General features: G+C 34.2%; 1 protein-coding gene across 3 annotated transcripts in view; it reads left to right on the forward strand.

The window, feature by feature from the left end:
• Positions 1-24,624, forward strand: part of RNGTT (RNA guanylyltransferase and 5'-phosphatase) — a 308,561-nt gene that overhangs the window by 191,458 nt on the left and 92,479 nt on the right. For 2 of the 3 annotated variants that reach the window (XM_058566656.1, XM_058566655.1), the window contains one exon: positions 520-620. In XM_058566656.1, coding sequence (XP_058422639.1) covers positions 520-620 — 101 coding nt within the window. Of the gene's footprint in view, positions 1-519; positions 621-3,628; positions 3,697-24,624 lie in introns of all 3 variants that reach the window. The other variant, XM_058566657.1, reaches the window with a different exon arrangement.

The following is a 24,624-nucleotide window of genomic DNA, read 5'->3' on the forward strand; positions in this document are numbered from 1 at the left end:
TAGAAAAGACACAACTATAGTGATAGAAAGAAGGTCACTGTGGCCAGAGAGTTGGTGGGAGGGAATTGACTACAGATGTCAGGAGGAAACTTTTTGGGGGGATTGAAATGCTATATATCATGATTTTGGTGATGGTTACTTGACTGTATTCATTTGTCAAAATTTATGAGTTAATTTTATTCGTTGCAAATTTATCCCACAGTAAAGCTGAACAAGAAAAAACAAAAAATTTTTTAAATGATCAAACTTCCTTTAAGTCATAGAAAGATTGGAGAAAATAATAGGTTTCATTCTTTTTCTGGACTTTCACAAACAAAGGTCTACATGCTTTGGCAGAAAAAGGAGAAAGGCCATCAATAAGAAGGTAGATATCTAGCTTCCCTCATTGATTGAAGGTAGCAAAAATTATATTCAGAAAAGGAGTAATTTTGCTTAATAAGAAGTAATTGATATTATATTTAATAGTGTTTAATTTTTAGCTTCTTATTAACTATTAACTATTATTTTAATTCACTTTAGAAATATAAACCTGGTCGATGTGATGATATTTTGAAATGGAAGCCTCCCAGTCTGAATTCTGTGGATTTTCGCCTAAAGATAACAAGAATGGGAGGAGAAGGGTAAGTATGCACCTTTGTTCTCCCACTGTTTTTACATGAAATAATACTGTGTGTATAAGGCTTCACTGTTTACCAGGTATTTTGCATATACTTTATCAAAAAAAAGTGAAATGTTTTACAATATATTTTACATACATACCTATACACCTATCTCATTTTCACAGATTGCTCCTTTGACCTATTACAGCTAACATTTTGTAGCATCCTTTAAACTTTACTAATATAGTCTTTAAAAATACAGTTATTTCTAATATAAAAATGAACTTTGTTAAATTGTAAAAGTGAAAATATATTTTACTTGCAAGTAATCAGGTCAAGTGAATTATAAACATAAGATATGATCATTGTTATTATAATTAAATGTTTTGAAATAAGCCTTTTTTCTTTGAAGGAAACTACTTCATATTTGTATTTGCATAGCAAACATTTATCCATACTTTATTAGGGTAAGGTTTTAATTGTTGAATTTCATTAAGATTTTTCATAATGTTCATTAAATGTTAATTTTTTCATTTATTGATTAATCTTCCTTTTATGACTTCATTGGTTGCAATTTTAGAATAAAAGATGCTTTAGCATGAATATTTTCATTGTTTTTCCAAAGCCTTGTTTTGTTTCACCTTGTTCCACAAATTTTTATGGCATCTTATGTAAGTAAATACATAACAGCAAAATGAGAAATGTTTAATCAAGGAGATCATAAAGAGAAAGTAAATAAGATAATGCTGGCAGAGAGATTAAAAGTTTACCAATGCATGCCATGCAATCCTTTTTACTTGCTAAGGGTAAACTGCAGATTTGCTTTTTGGAGCTAATGGAATGAAGGATAAGTGATCAGTAATATGAATCCATACTCGAGAAGATTAAGTCTCTTAAGAGACTGCATTTTTAAATAAAGGATACTGTGCAATGTGGTGAACCTAAGTAAAAGAGGGAGTTTGAGAAGTCATATGGGTGTCAGTTTTCAAAAAATAGAATATTTAATATTTTACATTCTTAAATAAGAGTTTATGACTTAATAGCAAAGTACAGTTTAGTCAGAACAATTATTTGGGCCCCAAATAGTGTTGTTTAGGTATTTCGCTCTGTATTGCTCTAATTTAATCTAAGGATGAATAGATAAATTTTTGACTATCTACAGGATTAGATGGAATATATATATATTCCATCAAATAATATCAAAATTAGATAACAGAAATAAAATTGCATCCCAGAATATCTGTACACCAGATACTTTGTCAGGAAGAATAATTTTGACATTATTAAAATAATTGAATAATTATTTTATTAATTATAGGACTATTAATTAGAAGTCTATTAATTATAGACTGCTAATTATAAGAATAATTAAAAGACACAGATGAATATGGTTCTTTGGAAATAAGATTTCAAAGATGAAGTAAAATTTGTTAAATTGCTTCATTACTAAATCTTCTATTTTGCCTAATGCTTTATTTATAGTATTTAGTTAAGAGGTATAGCTGTTGTGTGTTTTTATTGATTATTTCATTGAGTTTTGAAAAATCACATTGTTTTGCTTTTTATAGATCATAATTCTTAGCAGCACTTAAAAGCTACATGAGGCTAAATATAGAATGCCCGTTTTTCTAAGTAGCAAAAATGATAATATTAATTTTTTCCTTGCAGTTGTCCATTGCAATTAAATATAATAAAATGTAATTTAGTTTAGTAGTTTGGCATCCCAGTTTTGCTTTTATTCTTTAGTATGTTTTTAAATATATTTTGTTCTTTTAAAATTTCACCTATTTAAATGTCTTCTTACAAAACAAATTGAATTACTTTTGATTCTAGTGCATCTTAAAAACACACCAAAATGTCAGCATTTCAGGTGATTTTCTGATAGGAATTTGCAGGTTACATTGGTGTAGATACATAATTTATGTAATGTGGGTGTCAGTTTTCAAAAATAGAGTATTTAATATGAAATATAATGTGATAACTATTACATAAAGAAGGTATTATTCAGTTAGCCAGAGTAATATGCTTTTTTCATGTAAAGAATGTTATACATTATAGCACTTTCCACTAAATAAATAAGTTTATATCTAATGCTTATGTTACATGTAGTATGTTAGAGAGTGTTATGGGAGATATGCCTGTAATAGTTTGAAAAGAGAGTAGCCATGTCTCTGAATCATAAGAATCACAGCATGTGACAAGTGGGACTAAGATATTAAAATACCATGAGACAGGCTAATTTCTTTTCTGGATTGTACTTCTAAATATTTCTACAAAGTTGAGAATGGAGTAGAATGTCTTGAAAGGTATAATATAAATACTGATCTTTGAAAATGTCTGCAATGATTTTTTTTTAAATCAAGTCTTAGGCTTTCAAAGTATGGTTTTGAGTCTCATTCAGCTGCTATAATGAAATGGTTGTAGTGTAGGTTCCTGTTATATTAAAATTTAATCCAAATAGAAAACTCTATTGTGTTAGATGTCCTGTTGATAGCAATAAAAATCTAAACTTTGCTCTTTTCACCCCTTTTTGTATCATTTCTGAAAATTTGAGGTATATTAACTTAACATTGATTTATCATGGCCTAAAATAACTTTGATGTATCTTAGCAATTTACATTGTGTTGAACTTTATAGACATATAATATAGATTTTCATCTGAGAGCTATACCTTGTTTTAAAAATATTGTCAGTTTATATTAACAAATCTACAACCAAAAATCATGGTCATGGTCAAAAGCAAGGATTACGAAGATAGTCTGTATTCTGGAAAGTGCAGACTCTTGAGTACAATGACAGTATTTTTCTTCCAATTATACATTCAGGAATGGAAAATAGCCACAGGTTATATCTGTGGACATACTATTCTACTTAGATTTAAATTTGAGCCAGAAACTCATTTGTCACCTGATCACCCTAAGCTCTCTAACTGACAGGCCGTGATGGCATTTTGGGTCCTTGGCAGTTAGTGTCTGTTTAAAGTGAGTATCTGATAATCCCCGATTGGTCTGAGTATTCCTTTTCTCCAGTGCACGATCACCCCAGCAAATGCTGCCGGTCCTTTGAAGAGCAATTGGAGGAAGATTTACAAGCAAGGGTCAGCACATTTTTTTCTATAAAAAGTCTGATAGTAAATATTTTAGTGTTTGTGGGCCATACAGTCTTTGTCTCAACTACTCAACTCTGCAGTTGTAGTGCAAAAGTGGATGTAGACAATATATAAATCAATGAATGTGGCTGTGTTCCAATAAAACTTTATTTACAAGAACAGGTGTCAGGCCAGATATGGCCTGTGGGCTAGTTTGCCAAAAGCAAATTTATACTATGTAGTTGTGGTAGTGTTGCAAGGTCGTTCTTCAAGGGGACTTGGCCTACTCCTTCTATCAGTGAGCTCAGATCTTAACCAGCTCAGGTCTGTGCATTTGAAGCTGAGAAATGAATAGCATAATAGCAAGCACAATGAAATAAGTAGAATGAACTACATGATTCTACTTTGCCTCGTATTTAAAATGTATGAAAAAGGCCTTACTCTGCTGACTAGAACATTTTTTTTCTTTTGCTCAGATTTATTTAAAAAATAGAATGATTAATTCTATATCTCATGCTAACTTGAACTAGTGTTATTATTTTTAAGAAAGAAATTATAGTGGTAAAATATTCAGAATGTTGAAAAAAATGTTCTTGCATAAGAAAAGATTAAGTCAGCAAGAATATAGCTAATAAACTATATGGGAAAAAAAGTCTTCTTTCTTTGCTGAGCAGAGCCTTTTTCTCTGGCCCCCCTCCCCCTACCTCTATTTTGGAATGAAATGCTTAACTCTTTTATTTGCATTTCATTAAAAAATTATTTTAAATAAATGAAATTAGAGATAAAAACACTAATATAACCAATATTATTACATAGTACACTTAATGACTAAGGTATTTGGCATATAGCTAGTCATATTTTTTGGGGTATAACAATGACTGTTTTCATCTTTTAGCAAATGGCCTATAATAACTACTTTGGTTGTCTTATTTGAAAATATCTGCATCACCCAAACATTTTTTAAGACAAATGCTTCCTTGGGTTTCGGTCCTTTGAGTGGTTACTAGATCAAATTCTTGATTATGTCTTATTTCCATTCTGGGGTGGGAAGAGGTAGGGAGGAGCCGTAGTTGATTTTTCGGTTCCTCTGCCTGGCTATCTATTAGGTATTAGTAATTCCTGTTAACTCTCTCATTTCATCCTGCCTACTTCCTACAGAAAATCTTTCCCTGGCCGTCTACCGAAAAGAAACATCATAGTCAAAGTGCCTATGAGTAACTAATAGGAGATAAGGAGCATGTGGCTTTAAAATGCCTGCTTGTGATGTCACTGGAGTCAAATTACTTCCTTTGACTTGTTAATTTACTAAAGAGAAATTGGTATCACCTTCATTTCATCATTTGGTTCTTTGGAGTTTAATTTTTATGTTTGTTTATTTTAAATTATTCTTTACAATAAGAACTGTTTGCTTGAGTCATTTGTTCTAGTTTAACGTATGTTTTCCTTAAGTGTAATTTCTCTAATTTAGCTTTTATGTTATGAGAAGCTTGATACCTGGTAGGTGTCTCTGGGGAATATTGAATAGATTAAACACAAGTTAAATTCCAGCTTTGAATCACATTGAAGGTGCTGGTGGGAGAACTAATACAAGTAATTTAGGAACACAGTATTTGACTATAGACCCTTTTGAGGTATGGGATGGAAAGAACTGTAAACAGATGTTGAACTCTTTGTTAGTAGGTTTGTTTTTTACAGTATTATGGGTGTAGAAATTCAAAGCTATTTTAGAAGTGTTATAAAATTGAACAGATGAGTACTGGTTTTGGGATTCAGGGTTCTCGTTGAGAAGGAAGGAGGACACAAATACGGAATGGAAGAAGGCAGTGAGGTGGAATGGATTAGAATTTTTGAATAGGTATATGTGTGCACACACATACAGGTATATGAGAATATGTAAATATATGTATATAAGTGTGTATGTGGGTGACACACACACATACACACACACATTTCCTAGTTCTGTCCACTGACAAGACCTAGAAGCAAAGACACTTAAGTAAGGATGAGTATATCTAGCACCAAGATATTGCTTTCTAATCCCATTCCCCACTAAAAAGAATCAGACATCCTTAGAGAAATGGCTTATTCTAGGGCTGGGCAGGGAAGTTGCAGGATGACCCTAGAACATCTTCTTAGGCCAGAAAGTAAGAAAGTGCTCAAAAAAAAAAAAAAAAAAAAAAAAGAGCTGGGGAAGGCATGTTGAAAGGATACAGGAGCCAATTTAAAGGGACTCCACTGGCCAAATCTAGGACAGTGTGAGCACCAAAATAATCAAGGACAGTAATGAATTGTACACCTTGATAAAAATAGGAATCCATGAGTCCATACTGATAATAAGTGGGGAGAAGAGGTGATTTTGCATTTAGTAGAATGTTGATTGGTAAATGAGGAACGAGTCCTGGAGCTGGAAAACATTTTGCCACCATCATGGTAAAGATTGGTCAAGCGAGAATAATTAAGGGATGCTAAGTCTGGGGGAGAAATTTTTGTGAGAAGCAGGATATTTTTATGGTTGTAAATTGCCTTTCTATGGATTGCTTATAACTTGCAAGGGGAAAAATAGTATCTATTCAGTTGAGAAATTGGATAACCCCGTGACTGGCTTATCAAAATTAACATCAGCGGTGAGGAGAAAGTAGACAATACGTGTTTCAGTTACCTGGTATTCTGATTGTGGCTGTATAACTTGAATCATAAGGAAACATTAAACAAATCCCAAATGTAGGACGTTCTATGTTTTTATAAAGAGGGTCTGTATTATTCAAATATGTCAGTGTCATAAAACATAAAGTTGAGGAATGTGTACATAAAATTGTTGCATACAATTTCAGGAGGTCAGATACTACCTGAAGCAATAGATACCTTTCAACAAAAGTATAATATATCTGAGAAACTTGCCTTCGGTGCTTCTTCACTAACTCTTTCCTTGTTGAGCATTTGTTCATTTATGCCTTGCTATGTACCACACCCTGGAGTATTATTCAGTGAATATTTTCTAAATTGAATTTCTGAATTCAAATCATCACAACACTGTTATAAAATTAATTTTGGTAATTTCCTGCCAAACAGGCCTTTACTTATTATGGAACAATTCACAAACACTTATGCCAAACATTAATCACTTAAGGTCTTTTTATTTTTCTTTCCCTTATGAGGAGGGAGCATCTTCACTTTAAAATGATGCAGTACAGAGGGAAAGACTATCAAGTGAGTAAGAAGAATCTGGGATGGCTGAATTTGAGTATAGTAAGGAAAAATAGATTTGAAGTCCATTTGAAAAATAGTTTTGAAATGTTTTAAATCACTTAAATAATCATGATATAAGGCATACTGGAACTTAACAAAAAGGAATGCTTATGTGACAGATGGAGATTGACTTAGGCTGTTACTTAAACATGTGAAGCTAGGAATAAAAGTTGCTTTTTGGAGCCTGAGGTTGGAAAATTCCAGAGTTTAGGATTAATTTGTGAAAGGCATAGCTTTGTGATTGGCCCATCAAAGTTTAAATATTGTCAAAATCCTATGGTGGTAACTTCAAGAAGAAAAATTTTTAACTTTTCAACCAGACACATTTCGTTGCTTTTTGTTTTTATTCCTACTTTTATTGAATTTTAATCAGAAAATCTAGCCTGTAAAATCTCTACTTAAAAAAATTTTTTTAACCTCGTCTTTAGCAAGCATTGTATAGTGACTTTTCTTGATATTTCTTGGACATCTTGACAGCAATATTTCACTATTTGAGGAATGTAACATTTTCTCTGTATTTGTTAAATTAAGGTTTTTAAAAATTACATTAGTGAATTCCTTCACTCTCTTTACTGGTTCTGCCCCATATAAGAGGTGTTTTGAAGCCTGACGTTATAATCAGGTTCTCTTAGTGTAACTAATACCTTTATATTTAGATGCTATGTTGTTTGATATGCGCAGATTTTACAGTTGATATTTCTGCCCCTAAAATCATGTCTTCTGTCATTATATACTTCCTTATTTTTTTATTGCCTTTAACCCTAAGTTCTTCCTACTCTGATGCTAATATTGCCTTTTCTCTTTACTTTTTCTTGAATTTGCTGTGTATCTTTTTGCCCATCAGTTTATCCTTTTTGTTTCACTGAGGTAGTTCATGACTAAGACTCTCATGCTGAGATCCTCTGGCATGGGACATAGGAAATACATGATCACACAGACACAGGGACCAGTCATCGTTACACATGTGCAGTGCAACTGTGCATGTTTCATGACTAGTCCTTTTATAAAATCAGTTGATGATGTAGCAGTGTGCAAGGTAGATGTTGGTTGTTGAGCCTGGAAGATGGCTGGCTAAAGACAATTTTTTTACGATCAAATTAGATAACTTTTCTAGAGTTTCATTCTGGAGATACAGGAATTATAGAAAGCTCGTAAGCCCTTCTCTTACCTTTCCATCTAGCACTTCTCATGACTTGCACTCTGGGCAGTTTCTCCCACATTGCTAAATGAGCAAACTAGAAGAAACTCCAAAAGCTGCATTCTCTGAGTTTTCCTGATTTGATAACATCTTACTGAATCCTGTAGATATTTTTTAAGAATGTAATGGTAAAGTATGATTTGTATACAGTCAGTGTATTCCTTCTCTTTAAACATCAAACCTAATCCTATGTTGAACAAATTCTATTCCTTTGTTTGAAGTTTGTTCTTGAAAATTGATTTGGTTTTATTTAATTCGATCTGTGGTCTTTTGTCTGTTGTCAAAATTAGTGTGCTAAGATATTTGGTTTCATTCTTTCTACCTTAGTTTGTATTTATTATTTATTTTACCTACTTTTTTTTTCTTTTTAAAAAAACTGTTTCTGTTTGATCACATTGGTATTAATTGCATTTTCCTCCTTGTTAACTTGGAAATTATATGTTACTTTCCCATTATATTAATGGTTACCTTTCCTTTCCCTGCATTCTTAATCAGATATATATTTCTCTATTATTATTTGAAAATAAGATACCAACTATTTCCCCTACCAAGATGGTCTTTTCACCACCCGCCCCCAGCCTCCATTACATAAGAAACTTAGAATACTTTCTAAGGTTTTACCCTGCCTCTCTTTCTCCAGATGAAATCTTTGCAATGTTTTTATTCTCATCACCCTTCCCCCTAGGTTTTGTTGGAACATTTAATGGAACATTCTCTCCAATCTAATCCCTACAGATATAACCGAAACATCTTAATAGTTTTGCTTCTAGGCTATTTTTTAGAATTTCTCTTGTAACCGTGCCTGTTCCTTTTATTTCAAGAATAAGCATTTTGGATCTTGTACAGGCATATTTCAGAGATAGTGGATTTGGTTCCAGACCACTGTAATAAAGCAAATATTGCAATAAAGTAAGTCACAAATTTTTTGGTTTTCCAGTGGCTATAAAAGTTATGTTTATACTATACTGTAGTCTATTAAACGTGCGATGGCATTATGTCTAAAAAAACAAGATACATACCTTAATTAAAAAATACTTTAATGCTAAAAAATGCTAACCACCTGAGCCTTCAGCGAGTCATAATCTTTTTGCTGGTGGAGGGTCTTGTAAAAAATGCAGTATCTAAAACAAAACCGTCCCATTTGCAACAAAATGGATGGACCTTGAGAGTATTATATTAAGTGAAATAAGCCGGACAGAGAAAGAGAAACACCGTATGATTTCACTCATATGTGGAAGATAAACAAACACATGGACAAAGAGAACAGATTAGTGGTCACCAGAGGGGAAGGGGGTTGGGGGTAGGCATAAGGGGTGAAGGGGCACATATATGTGGTGATGGACAAATAATAATGTACAACTGAAATTTCACAATGTTATAAACTATTATAACCTCAATAAAATAAAAAAAAAATGCAGTATCTTCGAAGTGCAATAAAACAAGATATGCTTGTATTGTACATTTCCAGTTAGTCTGTCATTATCTAATTTAAATTTAACAGCATTTATGTATTGCAAGATGCATTGCCTACCACTTCTCCCTTTCTTTCATTTTCCCTTTCTTGTTCAGATTCATTTGTTCTTTGGATAGTCATTTCTTGAGTATTTCTCTCAGATGGGGCTACATGGGTTATTACTCTGAATCCTTGTGTATCTTGCAGATAGCTCTCCTTCTCCTTACAGGTTAATTGTGTCTTACCTGAGTAAAGAATTCTTGAGGTGCAGTTGTTTTCTCTCTTGTTTATTGTCTTTTGGTTCCAGTGTTAAGGCTGACAAATCTCATGTCAGTGTGATTCTTTCTCCTTTCTTTATGGGTTACCTTGTTCATGTTTTTCTTTATTGGCTCGTTGAGGCTCAAGTGTGGTTGTTGAAGTGCTGTAAATGGTAGTGGTCCATGCAAGAAGAAAGAATGTGTGTTCTTTATCCCAGTGTATCAGTTATATAGAGGCTTCCAGTTCCCTGCACTGAGTAGCTAAGGAAAGCCTCCCCACTTCCTTACCCTGTACATTTCCATCTCAGGCCTCAGACATTTGCAGCCTTAGCCCCTAGTGGCCCAGGAAGGTCAGGCACATCACCTTGGGCCAATGTTCACTTTATCTCCAGAATTTTCATAGGTTTCTGTGGCATGTGCTCTTCCCACAATTTGCTAATTTTCAGTCTTCCTCTTGGGGCTTTTCCCAGCCTGTCTAGGAGAAAGCCACAAGTCACTTCCCTTGCCAGGAAGCCCTCAAATTCCATACCTCGCTTTTGCTCATACCTCAGCTTAAAAGGCTGATAATTTGGAGTTGGATATGAGGAGTCAGACATGCCCTGTGCCCCAGCCGCTGGAAGTCAGCTCAAACTGCTATAACAGAATACCATAGACTGGGTGGCTTAAACAATGAACATTTATTTCTTACAGTCTGGAGGCTGGAAGTCCAAGATCAGGTTGCCAGCATAGTTGGGTTCTGGTAAAGGGTTCTCTTCCAGCTTGCAGACTTCGAGTTGTATCCTCACATGGCAGAAAAAGAGAGAGCTAGATCTCGGGCCTCTTCTTACAAAGGCACTAAACCTATTCATGAGGGCTCCACCCTCATGACCTAATCACCTCCCAAAGGCTCCACCTCCAAATACCGTTACACTGGGGATTAGATTTCAACATACGAGTTTTGAGAGAACACAAACATTCAGTTCCTAACAGGGAATAGAAATTTTCTTTATGGTCTACTACTGTATGTTTTAACTTCTATTTGTAATCACCCTTCAGTTTGTCAAAGGCCTTTTAAACCCATATTCTCCTAAATGTCTGACTCTAGAGTGAAACTGTCTCTTGAGACTCCCATGTGTAAGACAAGAAGCTCATTGTGCTACTCAGCTACTCCGCTACTTCTCTTGCTCTGTATCAGTTTAATCTATGATTTTAGATATAAATCATGTGCATTGTGTTTTTATGTTTTCTTTGTATATCTTTGAAGAAGTTTGTTGGCATTTATATTTTAATTATATAATCAGATTTTTAATAGTTATTTAAACTCCTCCCTATTGGCTCTGGTGCTCATTGATAGTCATTTCATTCCTTGACTTTACTCTTTTGTCAGAACTTTTCTCTCAGTTCAAATATATTTTCACACAGTGTTTTTAAGAAGTATGCTTATTTAGTATTTCTTCATAACTGGAAACCTTTTTATAATGGTTTAGTTTGAAAAAAAAATTATTACCTTAATGTTAGGGGGAAATAAAAGGTTACATTACAACAGCTGTCACTGATTCGTGTTTCTATTAAAATCCTGAAAAGTTAATTTGAAATACTAATTCTGTTATTTCTATTTATTTTTTCTAAGAAACTTTTTCTTCAGACTGTGTAAAAAGACTTCTTTTTTGCTTTTAGAATCTTTATAATGTCTTTAGGTCATCAGAAATCTTTAGATTGTCCCTAAAAAGTAGAGGATTTCGATTTACTCCTAAAAATATATTTATCTTTCTAAGTTTGTATTGAATACGTAAAGGAGAGTTATTTTCCAAGGCATTACGTTAGTCTACTTCAGAAACAATTGTGTTTGTAATAAAAATATTACTAAGCCTTAGTAAAATGAAACACTTATGTTGTAGTTGAATGGCTTATATTTGATGTAATTATTGATGGAATTTAAAAAATTAACAATTTGTTATTGTTTGCTGTATTAGGATTTGGCCTGATGTATTTATGAAGTTACTCTATATTTATTTCTAAATACCCCAAGTTCAAATTCTTATTTATATCTTAAGGGTGAAAGGAGGAAAGAATTGAGCTTTTTAGCCACTGTGCATTTCTCAGTTAAAATCAATTATGGAATAAATTAAATAGCTCTGATTATTAAAATAATTGCAAAAATAATTAGTGATAAAATTATATCCTTTTAACTTGCGCAGTCTGTTTTGAACCAAGCCATTTAATTTGGTTTAAAGAGTTAATTATGACAAGAGGATATTTAATATCTTCTAGCATATGACAGCTTGAAAATATAAATATGGTAATTTATTGTAAGAAGAAGAAAGCTAGGGCACATCATTGTTAATGCAGTCCTTTTATCTCTGGAAAATGGAACTCATATTAAGCCTTGAATCTCAGGGGAGAGAATATGGGGGGAGGGTATGGAAAGAGCTCATTTTGTTCTTTGTGTACATCAGAAAACTATCTTAGCAAACTGAACTTCCAAGTGTTGAATAATAGGAGAGTAGGAACAATTATAACCCAAGATTTTTGCAAAGCTACATGTAGTGGTAGTGCTGGTCGTTGTTTTTAATATCTTAATTTTATTATATTGGCGCCTGTTATTTATGACCTTTGTTTAAAAAAATTGTACTTAATTGTAGGAAGCGCATTCCAATGTGTAATAGCAATTTAAGCTTTAGGTTTTCTAAATGCCCATATGCTATATGAGCATTGTCCAATGTGAACCCTACAGATTTAACAATTATATTTATAATAAATTACCACCTTATATTCTTTTTAATTAGAAACCTCTATCAACTGGAAGTTTTCTGTATCTACAGCTCAAAGATACTTCACATTCATATTGATAAACAGAGGACATTGCAGGTTTCAGACAAGTTTTCAGTTATCAAAGGAAGTCTAGATTATGCATCTTTTTAAAAATGTACATTTTATTTTCATTTAATTGTTTGAAAATTGACAATCTAAATCACATATAAGTTAACATGTTAGTATCAAGCAGTTTTTATTGACCATTGTACAATTACATGAGTTCCTCAAATATCAAATTGACCTCTTTTGGGTAATGTTTTAACTTCTATAAGTAAAGCTGGAATATGTATTATTTAGATTTAAAAATTGCTCAGGCATTTAAATATGGGTTTATTGGAGAAAGTATAGACCATATTATGTGGTCTCAAGGGAGTTTAGAATAAATTAACTGTAAATTACATGAATTCATTACTAAGAAACAAAGACCTTTATTCATCTTTTTCAGAATCTAATTTATAAAAAAGAAAAATAATTACTATCCTACTTTTCTTCCATTTGCTTTTAGTCTTTTAGCATAGTAAGTAGCAGTGCTAGTTATAACTGATTAATCACTACTCAGTAAGCGTTTATTGAAAACCGTATATGTGCAAACCATGTTGTTAGGTGCTGTGCTAGGAATAAAAAGATGGATAAGCCCTACTCTGAAGGTGTGAGTAGCTTGCTTGACTGGGGAGACATATGTAGATAAACATCAGTGTGACAAATGCTTTGCTATCAGTGTGAATGAAGTACTACAGGAGACCAGACAATCTTATATTACATATAAAAATATTTTAATTGGTAGTGTATCACAAAGAAGGTTCCAAAGAAGATGGTTCATTCGAATAGAACTTTGTAAATACATAGGCAAGGCATTCAAGACATAAAGTATAGTCTGAAAGAAGTCATGAAATCACATGGAGTATTTATTGAATAACTAGAGTTTAGGGAATTGGAGATTTGAATAAAGTAGGCCAGTAGTAGATTGTGATAGATCAAGAAAGCCAGAGTGAAGAATGAGGACTAACCTTGGAGAGTTAGTAAAGATTATTTAAAAAAAATTGATGTTATCTGTGTTTTAGAAAGTAACTCTGGCTAGAAGGTATAGATTGCCAACATATTCCAACAGTTTCAGAAGCCAGAAACCAAAAGTCATCTTTGTCTCCCTTATCTGGTTATCCAATGAAGTCCTGTCAGTTTTCTTCCTAGATATTGCTTAAACCTATTGGCTTTCCCCTGTTCCGTAGACATGATCTTAGTTCAAACCAGCACTATATTACCTGGACTACTGCAGTAGCCTCTAAGTGGTCTTACAGTACTACCCTTATTCTCACCTAGTACATTGTCTGACATTAGTAGACATTACTAGAACTCTGCCAGCTTTTCTCTCCCCTTTTGGTTAGTGTTTGCCTGGTGCAGTAGGTTAAATTGTGTCCCTCAAACACGTACGTTGAATACCCTGGTACCTGTGAATGTGACCCTGTTTGGAAATAGAGTCTTCGTAGGTGTAATTAAGATATAAGTTAAGATGAGGTCTTATGGAGTACGGTGGGCCCTTAATCCAATATGACTGATGGTATAGGAGGAGATATAATAAGAGGAGAAGAAAAAACGGAGATACATGAGGAGAGAATGCCATGTGATGATGGAGGCAGAAATTAAATTGCTATAGCTATAAGCCAAGGAATGCCAAGGATTGTCAACAAACCACCAGAAGCTAGGAAGAGGCAAGCAAGGATTCTCTTGAGGGAGCATAGCCCTGTCAACATCTTAATTTCAGACTTCTAGCCTCCAGAACTGTGAGACAATGAATTTCTGTTGTTTTAAGCCACTCAGTTTGTGATACTTTGTTACAGAAGCCCTAGGAAACTAATACGCCTTGTTTTATCCTTTAACTTTAATCTTTCTCTTTCCTTATATTTTAGATATATCTCTCATAAACAGAATTTAGCTGTATTATTTTTTGTTTATATTTTAACAGTCTTTATCTTTTAAATTGGGCATTTTATTTACACTTAATTTTAATTAGTCATATATATGAAATTTTTTTGCCATCTTATCTTGTGTTATTTGTCCTACCTTTTCTGTATTTATTTTTTTGCCTTCTTTTATTTTGATACTTTTTTTTCTCGTGGTTTTTTTCTCTGCTCAATTTGAAATTTTATTCATCTGGTTGTTACCCTATAAATTTTAGCATGCACGTTAACTCGGTAAGTCTAAAGTTGACATCTTTATCTTTCTAAGTAATGTACTGCAATTCTGATCACCCTTTTCCAACTTATGTGTTGTTGTTGACTTTTTTCTATCTCTTTTATTAAAGCCCACAAGACATTATTCCTTTTATTATGTACAGACAATATTTGGTTACTTTTTCTGTTTATTTACAAATTCTTCTGTTATGCATTTTGTCTATTTTCTCAGACTTTCTATGTGGAATTACTAAACTTTTGCTGGTAGTTATATCCTTTAACATTTCTTTTAGGCTCTGCTGGTAGCAAATTCAGTTGTTTTCATGACAGTCTTTATTTTATCCTATTCATTGGACATTGAATTTAAAGTAAACATTTATTTTTCCTTTAGTGTATAGGAGACTTCATTCCAGTGGCTTCTGAATTTCATTGTTACTGTTGAGAAATCAGATGTCAGTATAATTGTCTCTTTTGAAGGTAACTTTTCTTTTTGTTTACTTTTTTTGTGTGAGGAAGATTAGCCCTCAGCTAACATCCATTGCCAATCCTCCTCTTTTTGCTGAGGAAGATTGGCCCTGGGCTAACATCTGTGCCCATCTTCCTCCACTTTATATGGGACGCAACGACAGCACGGCTTGACAAGCGGTGCATTGGTGTGCGCCAGGGATCTGAACCTGAGAACCCCAGGCCGCTGAAGTGGAGCGCGCGAACTTAACTGCTACGCCACTGGGCCGGCCGCCTTTTTGTTTACTTTTAAGGGGTAATCTTTGTCTTTAGTATACACCATATTCACTATGATGAGTCTAGGTATTTATTTTTTTTTCCTAACTGAAATTTATTGGGCTTCTGGAAAATATATTACAGTCATGTGTTGCTGGGGGATATGTTCTGAGAAATGTGTCATTAGGCAATTTTGTCGTGAGAAATCATAGAGTATACTTACACAAACCTAGATGATATAGCCTACTACACACCTACTCTGTCTGGTCCTAATCTTATGAGACCAAGGTTGTATATGTGGTTCATCATTGACTGAAACATTGTTATGCACTGCATGACTGTATATTGTTTTTCATCAGTTCTGAACATTTCCTGTCATTGTTTATTCAAGTATTACCATTGCCTCATTTCTTCTCTCCTCTCCTTCTAGAACCCTAATTGATTTGTTTGTTAAATAAATATTGAGCACCCTCTATTTTTTGTAATTTAGATGTCAGCAAGGGCCTCTTGACTTGAGTTTTAGATAAAATTGGTTTGACTCCCATACCCCACCATCACCACCACCACCCTCAGTTATATGCCTCGTGGAGGTCCAGAGTCCAAGATACTAGCAAATCTCAGGACAGTGCCCTTTCTCTTGGCGATCTCTTTCTGGGCTTCTGCTTCCTAGCCTGATGTCTTTACTCTGCTTTGACCCAGATGAGAAACTCAGCGCTTTCCCCACATAAAGCAGTAGTAGTGGTAAGCTGTGGTGCTTTATTAAATTTCAAAACTTCTCTGTGACCCCTAATTCCATTTTTAGTTTTTCAGCAATTCTAAGGTGCACATTTGGTTTTTTTTCACATTTTAACATTTTTAGCATTTTTATCAGGATAGTCTTTCAGTCAGTGGTATCTATCTTAAGTTGGTTTCCCTAGGAAATAGATTCTGAGGCAGAAATTCACATGCATGTTTATAGGAGAGTTCTCTCAGGAGCACCACGTGTAAGAGAGTGACAGAAACAGGACTGGTTTGAGGGAAAAGTTGAATTGTGGTGCCCTTGCAACAGAGTGCTGAGCTGATAGATGGGAAGCTCTAGAACTGAGACTGTCCTTCAAAATTGTCCCTAATTGAGATACAGGATCTGGCCCGTTGTACTTGCGTATCATTGGATACCGGTAACCATAGGGAGGGGTCATAACCTTGGGTGAAGTGGCTCCTTTCAACTGTGGGCAGTTCCCAGAGAGTGACTCAGCTGTGAGCTGTCAGCATCCAGCACTCCTGATACCTGGGGGATCAGTGCCTCATTTCTGGAGAGGAGAGATCTGGTAGCCAACCACAGCATCCACTACATCTACATCTGTCACGTAGCTTTTCATTTCTAGTGGTAGATAAAATAATTGTGGCTCTTACAATCAATAGCCTCTTAGATTCGATGAAACACGGTACTTGCAAGAAAGATTGAAAGGTTGTATTGATAAAATCTGTTCAGGAAAACAGAATGAAAGATCTGTCTGGTTTATCTATATAAGCCATATGAAAAGTCGTACACTTTCATTCAGTCATTCAATAAAAAAATTTTTTTTGAGTAATGACCACATGTCACATGCTATTTAGGAGCAGGGCTATATAGCAATGAATATAAAGAGAAAGTCCCTGCATTATAGATCTTACATTCCAGTGGAGGAAGACAAAATAAACAAATAAATATGTTATGTGTCGGGTGGTATGACACTTCCATAGCTATGGTTAACTTGATGTTCACCTTAGGTTGATATTGTGTTAATATGAGTCTTTGATCAAGAGTTTGTAAGGGCATGCTGGCTTTCTTGATTAAGGTATTACATCACTAAGAGTTTCCTGCCTCAGTTGTGGAAATTAATGAGCCTTTTACAGATATATTGCCAAAAGCTTTAGGATTGAATGAGGAAGTATTTTTGTGTAATATGGTTCATAAACTTGGTTTGTGTACATGTTATTAGATTTTGCCATTTTGCTAGTTCTGTCATGAGGAACGTTATTATTAAAAAAACATTATTGGGGCCGGCCTGGTGGCGCAAGCAGTTAAGTGTGTGTGCTCCACTGTGGCGGCCTGGGGTTCACCCATTCGGATCCCAGGCGCGCACCGTCTCACTGCTTGGCAAGCCGTGCTGTGGCGGCGTCTTTTATAAAGTGGAGGAAGATGGGTACGGACGTTAGCCCAGGGCCAGTCTTCCTCAGCAAAAAAAGAGGAGGATTGGCAGATGTTAGCACAGGGCTGATCTCCTCACACACACAAAAAGAACATTATTGTGTGTTTAATTATACATGGGTATGTACTCAGTATTGTTCACAGAAAATTAGAGACACAGAATCTTCCCTGGAGTATTAAACTGTTGGAAAGATACCCGATAAGTAATGGTCTTTTTAAATTTTGGTGAAACTCATTGCTTACTCACTAATTTTGTGTTGGTAGGACAACTTGGATTTTTCCTGGGATACAGAGTTTATGAAATTAAGTAAAAAACATAAGTATTACATATTGGATCATGTCAATAGTGCAATCTGTCTAATATTAGGTCTCTGGGAGATTATAGTTTCCATGTGATGCAAACTTCAAAAACATAAGCATACTCCAAAATATCTTGCTCTTCCTTAATAAATTTTATGTACCTTAAGTACTAACTTATTTTAGCCTTTTAACCTTTTCATAGTTTTATCCATTAGCAATTCTTGGGATCAAACATTCCAATAGATACCCAAATATATAATTCACCTGTAGGCTAAATATGAAGGCAAAATTGTCTTATAATTGACAAGTAGCATAGAACATAGAATTATTAACAGGTCCATGGATGTCTTTCTCTATGGTTGTCATTAATAATATTTAACATATATCCTTTGTCTTCCTTCCCTTCATTCATTCAGTGAAATAATATATTTAAAGGACATATTGCCTTGTACAGAGTTTGTACTCAGTAAATGTTAATATTTTATTTTCCACCCTGCCTCCTTCAGTCAATGAGCATTTATTAAATATTTGGTATGCCCAGGCACTGTTTTATGTTTTAGGACATACAAAAAGGTAACTCTGCCCTCAGAGAACATATCATTTAGTTAAGAGAGACACATAGGCAAGTAACTGTGGTACTTTCTATCAAGTATTCTAATCTAATGTAAAGTGAAAAATATTTTGAGAACAGGAATTGTCCAATATGGGAGTTGGACATAGGTGACATTTGACGAGTCTTAAAATATAATTTGCTAAGTGAAGAAGACTGGGGAGGACTTTTTGAAGAAAACTGGAGAGGACGTTCCTCGGAGAGGAAACTGTGTTTCCAAAGCATAAAGACATGAAATAATGTATTTTTTTTAAATATTACCTGTTGTCTTATGTGATTAATACCTTATAGGTTTTAAGGATTAGAAATAATAAATGTAAATTTCTATTGTAGTGCCTGACACATCTAGTCACTCAGTAAGTGGTTGCTATTATTGTTGTTATAATGTCTCAAATATGTAATTTCAAAATCAAGATTTATTTTTCCAAAATAATAAGTATATAACATACTATTGAAGTTTATTTCAGCTATGACAAAGACACTAGCATCATTAATTTAAAGTACTTAATTATTTCATGAAAAAACCTATATCACATTAAAAAATAATACTACATCATGATCAAGGAGAGTATGTTCTAGGAATACAAGGGCATTTCACTAAAATTCTTTAATGAAATTCATTAGAGATAAAGACAAAAATCATATAATCATCTCTATAATTTATAGTATTTGTTACACATTCATTTTAAAACTACCCAGTAAAATAGGAATTACTGGATACTTCCTTAACGTGATAAAATATATATACCTCACCAAAAACCACTATCTAACTTTGCTAGAAGAAGTTAGATTCACTAGAAGTTTTCCTGTTACAGTTGGGCATAATATAGAATGGTTAATATCTACTCTATTATGTAGTATTATATTGGAGGTATTAGTCAATCAGTTTGACAAGACAAAGCAGTTAGAGGCATACAAATTGGAAAAGAGGGAGTAAAACTGTTTTTAGATGATATGGTTATATATCTGGAAAGCCAAAGGAGTCTATAGAAAAACTAATATGAACAATGAAAAATTTTTATAAAATTTAATAGCCTTATACATACAAAATCAAAAACCAATTAGAATATATAATGAAAGAGAAGATCCCATTTATAATAGCAAAAGAGAAAATAAAATACTTTCAAATAAGTTTGCAAAACATATATGAGGAAAATTTGCAAAACATATATGAGGAAAACTATAAAACACCTTTGAAAGTTTCCAAAATAGAGTTAAACATGTGGAAAGACATACCATGTTCTTGGATAGAAAAACTCAACATTAAAGATGTCAATTCTGCCTGATCTAATTTATAAATCTAACCAAATTTCAATAAAAATACCATTTTTTTTTTCCTGGGGTGACATGGGTTAATTATATAGTTTATTTGGAAGGCTAAAAAGCAAGTAAAAATCATTAGGAACATCTTGATAAAAGAGCACCCCCGTGGGGTCTCTCTGGACTACATTATGGCAGAAAGCAGGAGAATGGACATTGTCCTGAGACAACCCTGTGAAGGTATTCTGTTGACCCTACCAGGTAAAACAAACTGCTTATGTAGTTCCTTACAGATTGGTATGGAGACAAAGACATTAACCAGATCAGTAGTTGCGTACTAAGTACCAGAGGTTGCGTTGATTTGCTCCAGTAAAGATCTGGAATAACAGCTGCAATTGGAGGTACCACCTGATTAAGTTTATAATAGTCCACAGCCATTCTCTAAGATCCATCTGTCATACGCACAGACCAAACTGATGAGTTAAATGGGAATGTGATAGGTATCACTATTCCTGCTTCTCTCAAGTTTTGATGGTGTTACTACTCTGCAGTGCCCCCAGGGATACAATATTGCTTCTGGGATTGCGATCTTGTTATGCAGGGGAAGTTCCAGGAGATTCTACTTATTCCTTTCTACTATAATGACCCTTAGCACATCTGTGGAGATTGTGCCAGATGCCAGGTATGTCTATTACAATTATGCATTCAGGAACAGGAAAAATAACGACAGGGCAAGTGTGCACACTAACTGGGTCCACTGGGGGTCAAACTTGTGCTAAGACTTCACCCATCACTTGACCTCTTTAAGTCCACACTTTAATTTGTGGGCCATCGTGGTATTTTGTGTCTCTAAGAATTAGCATCAGTTCCCCAGAGTCAGTGTGTAGTAATCTCTGAAAGATCTGGATATTTATTTTTCTCCATGGCACAGTAACTCTATTAAAAAGTAAAAGGCCCCTTTGAGGGAGATTTGGTAGAAAATTTATAGTGGTGGCAACAACTATAAGGCCAGGGTCTTTCCTTAAAGGGACCTGGCCTCCCCTTCCATCAAGGGCCTTTGGGTTTTGGGACTGGCTTAGATCTGAAAAGTGGGTGAGAGAATAGCATCAAGCCACAGCTAGTCCACAGGAGCAGGACGGTGGTGAAGAAATTTGCTGTAGAATACTGGAAAACCAGAGCTAATCTGCTGGAAGCCACTCTCTGACGATGAAAAAACTTGCCAGAGAATGTCAGAAGGCTAGAGCTGGTCTGCTCAGGCGTCTGAGATGAGTGCCACCAGGCTTCCCACACAATACTCAGCTGACAGCTGCACCACTGGGAAAAAAGCATACCAGAACCTAGGCTATGGCCTATTATTGTCCCTTCACTGCTCTGTATTGACAAAGCCTGACGTTGCACCAGCTGGCAAAGGAGAAATGTTACAGGGTCCTGATCCTGTATCCCAAAGTAGAGCAAGACGGGTGGATCTGGAGCTAGGAGGCAGTAGATTGATAACTGGCACAATTACAATTGATAACCGGCACAGTTACATTTAGAGGATGTAAGGAGGCCAACTCATTATTTTGAAAACTGATAAAGGGAAAGAATCAAGCCTTTTCTTCTGCCTTTCCTATACAAGATATACCTCAGGTAAGCAAATAGTCAGTGAGGGTAGATTTCTCTTTATCAAAGTTTTTTCAGCCAAGTAATGAAAAAGGAATGATAGACTATTACATATATTTTGCAACTTCTGTATTTAGGCCAGCACTGTCCAATAGAAATATAATGTGAGTCATATATGTAATTTAAAGTTTTCTAATCACCACAATAACAAAGTAGAAGCAGATGAAAATTAATTTCAATAGTATATTTTTTATTTTTATTTTTATTTTTTTGAAGTATAATTGACATACAATATTATATTAGTTTCAGGTGTGCAACATAGTGATTTGACATTTATGTACATTATGAAGTGATCACCATGGTAAGTCTAGTAACCGTCTGTCACCATACAAAGTTATTACAATATTATTGACTATATTCTCTATGCTGTATATTATATCCCCGTGACTTATTTATTTTATAACTGGAAATTTATGACTCTTAATCCCCTTCACCTATTTCGCCCATCCTCCCATCCCCCTTTTCTCTGGCAACCACCAGTTTGTTCTTTATATCAGTGAGTTTGTTTCTGTTTTGTTTTGTGTTGTTTTTTAGATTCCACATATAAGTGAAATCATACGGTATTAGTCTTTCTCTGTCTGACTTATTTCACTTAGCATAATACCCTCTAAGTCCATCTATGTTGTTGAATGGATAAAGAAGATGTATATATGTACAATAGAATATTCCTCAGCCATAAAAAAGAATAAAATCTTGTCAGCAGTATATTTTATTTAATCCAGTATATCCAAAATATTGCCATTTCAACATGTAATCAATATAAAAAATATTAACAAGATAGTTTATGTTCCTTTTTTTGTACCAAGTCTTTGAAATTGGGTGTGTATTTTATACTTACAGTGCATCTCAATTTGGATTAGCCCCATTTCAAGTGCTCAATAGTCCTACTTGGCTATTGGTTACTATAATGGGTAGTTCAGATCTAGGCAGTGATCATCAGCGGCAGTAACATCACAGCAAGAAGATAACCAGATATTATGTGCCTCTTGGTGGAAGTGCAAGGCTACCTATGAAGTAGTCATGCCAAAATAAATGAATAGACTTATGTGAATCTCATTAAGCATCTAGATCTAACTACCTGTTTTCAAGAAGTACACTGGAATAAAGGAGCATGTAAAACAGCACTATGGTGATAAAAAAGCAAAATCCAGACTGTAGGGTACTCTACCCGATAATTGACTTGGTTTCTTTAAAAAATAAAATGGCAAAGACAGGAGAGAGAGTGAGAACCAAAAAAAGCCTTCAGTTATTTATTAACCAGTTGAAATATAGGGGCTTTCTTTGGATCCTGTGTCTAACTGTAAAAAAAAAAAAAAAATTAGGCAATAGGACAAATTTGAACACAGACTAGATATTTAATGATCTGAGAACTGGCTTTTTAGATGGGATAAGAGTATTGTAGTTATGTTTAAAAGCAAAGAGTATTATCAAAATACGTATTGACATATATATGGATGAAATGGTGTCATGTCTGGGATTTACTTCCATATAATTTAGAGGTGTAAATGAGCATGTGGGGATAATAAGTGAAACCAAGATTCACCATGAGTTGATGTTTGTTGCAGCTAGGTTTACATGGCAATTTATTGTCATATACTACTTTTTTCTGCTTTTAAATATGTGTGAAATTTTCCATAACAAAATATTTTTTAAATCTATGACGTTCAGATTCAAAATCAGGAAAATATTTTTAACTTTTTAGTTTGAAATAATTTTAGACTTAACAGAAAAGTTGTAAAAATAGTACAGAGTTCCTGTATACTCTTCACTCACCTTTGTCTAGTTTTCTGTGGACTTTGCCCCTGCACATTTTCCCGTTGCTGATTTTACTCTGTATCCTTTGCTGTAATAAACCATAACTGTGAGTAGCACCTTCTGAGTCCTGGGAATCCTTCTAGTGAATCGTGGTGGTCTTGGGGATACCCAGCACAGTACCTAGATTTGAGTTTGTCTGGTATTTTATAATAATTAGATTGAAGTTATGCATTTTTTTTTTCAAGAATGCCACAGAAGTGATGTGCCCTTCTCAGTGCATCATATCAGAGAGTAAATGATACAGATATGTCTTAATTCTGGTGATGTTTCTTGATCAGTTGCTTAAGGTGGTGTCTGCCAGATTGGTCCTCTGTAAAGTTGCTGCTTTCCTTTTTGCAATTAATAAATTCTTGGGGGAGATGCTTTCAGTCTATGTGAATATGCTGTTTCTTCTCACACTTTCACCCATTAGTTTTAGCTTCCATTGGTGGATCCTGCCTGCAACAATTATTACTGCAGTGTTCTAATGGTAATTTTCTATTTCCAGAAAATTTTTTGTTTTAATCTCTAAATAGACTGGGATTATATATACAAAGAAACAACAAGCTGGTTTTATTTGCAATCAAAAAATATTCATAATTTGATGAATTTCCTTAGCTTATTATTTATATTAAACATCTTATTTGTAAAGAAAATAAAAGCTGTTTTTTTAACTTCCTAAATACTCTAGGTTTATCTCATTTTAGTATATAAAACCATTCTTTTTGAAGTATTGCTGTGTTATGATAACAGATTATTACAATCCTGCAATTTTAAATTATTTTCTCCCAAATTACTTATCATCTTTGGTGTAAGTTATGAGGGTAATACACTGAAATTCTTTCTTGTCTTGGGAAGAATGGACCTCATATCATAACATAAAAAGCTGTTCGGGGTTAATAACAGAAATAAGATTCTCCTGAGAAAAAGAGCCAATGTAATGATCAGTTTTCTCTTCCTTTATTACATTTTGTATTTATAAAGAGAGTGGTAAGAATGATCGTATTCTTATCAACTATTTTAGAACAGTTGCTGGTTGTTTACAAAGCTATTTCATTTCCTTGTGCTAAGTCATATGTTTTGGAGATGATGAATTTAACAAAGTCTATTTAATAATGAAATTTACTGTGTGGTGGCAAATGCAAATATAAATTCAGTATTAGAATATAGCTTAGAGGCCAGCCCGGTGGTGTAGTGGTTAAGTTCACATGCTCTGCTTCGGCAGCCTGGGGTTCGCAGGTTTGGATCCTGGGTGTGAACCTACACACCACTTATCAAGCCATGCTGTGGCAGGCGTCCCACATAT

This window comes from Diceros bicornis, chromosome 23 (genome assembly GCF_020826845.1).
Source record: "Diceros bicornis minor isolate mBicDic1 chromosome 23, mDicBic1.mat.cur, whole genome shotgun sequence".
Lineage (NCBI taxonomy): Eukaryota > Metazoa > Chordata > Mammalia > Perissodactyla > Rhinocerotidae > Diceros > Diceros bicornis.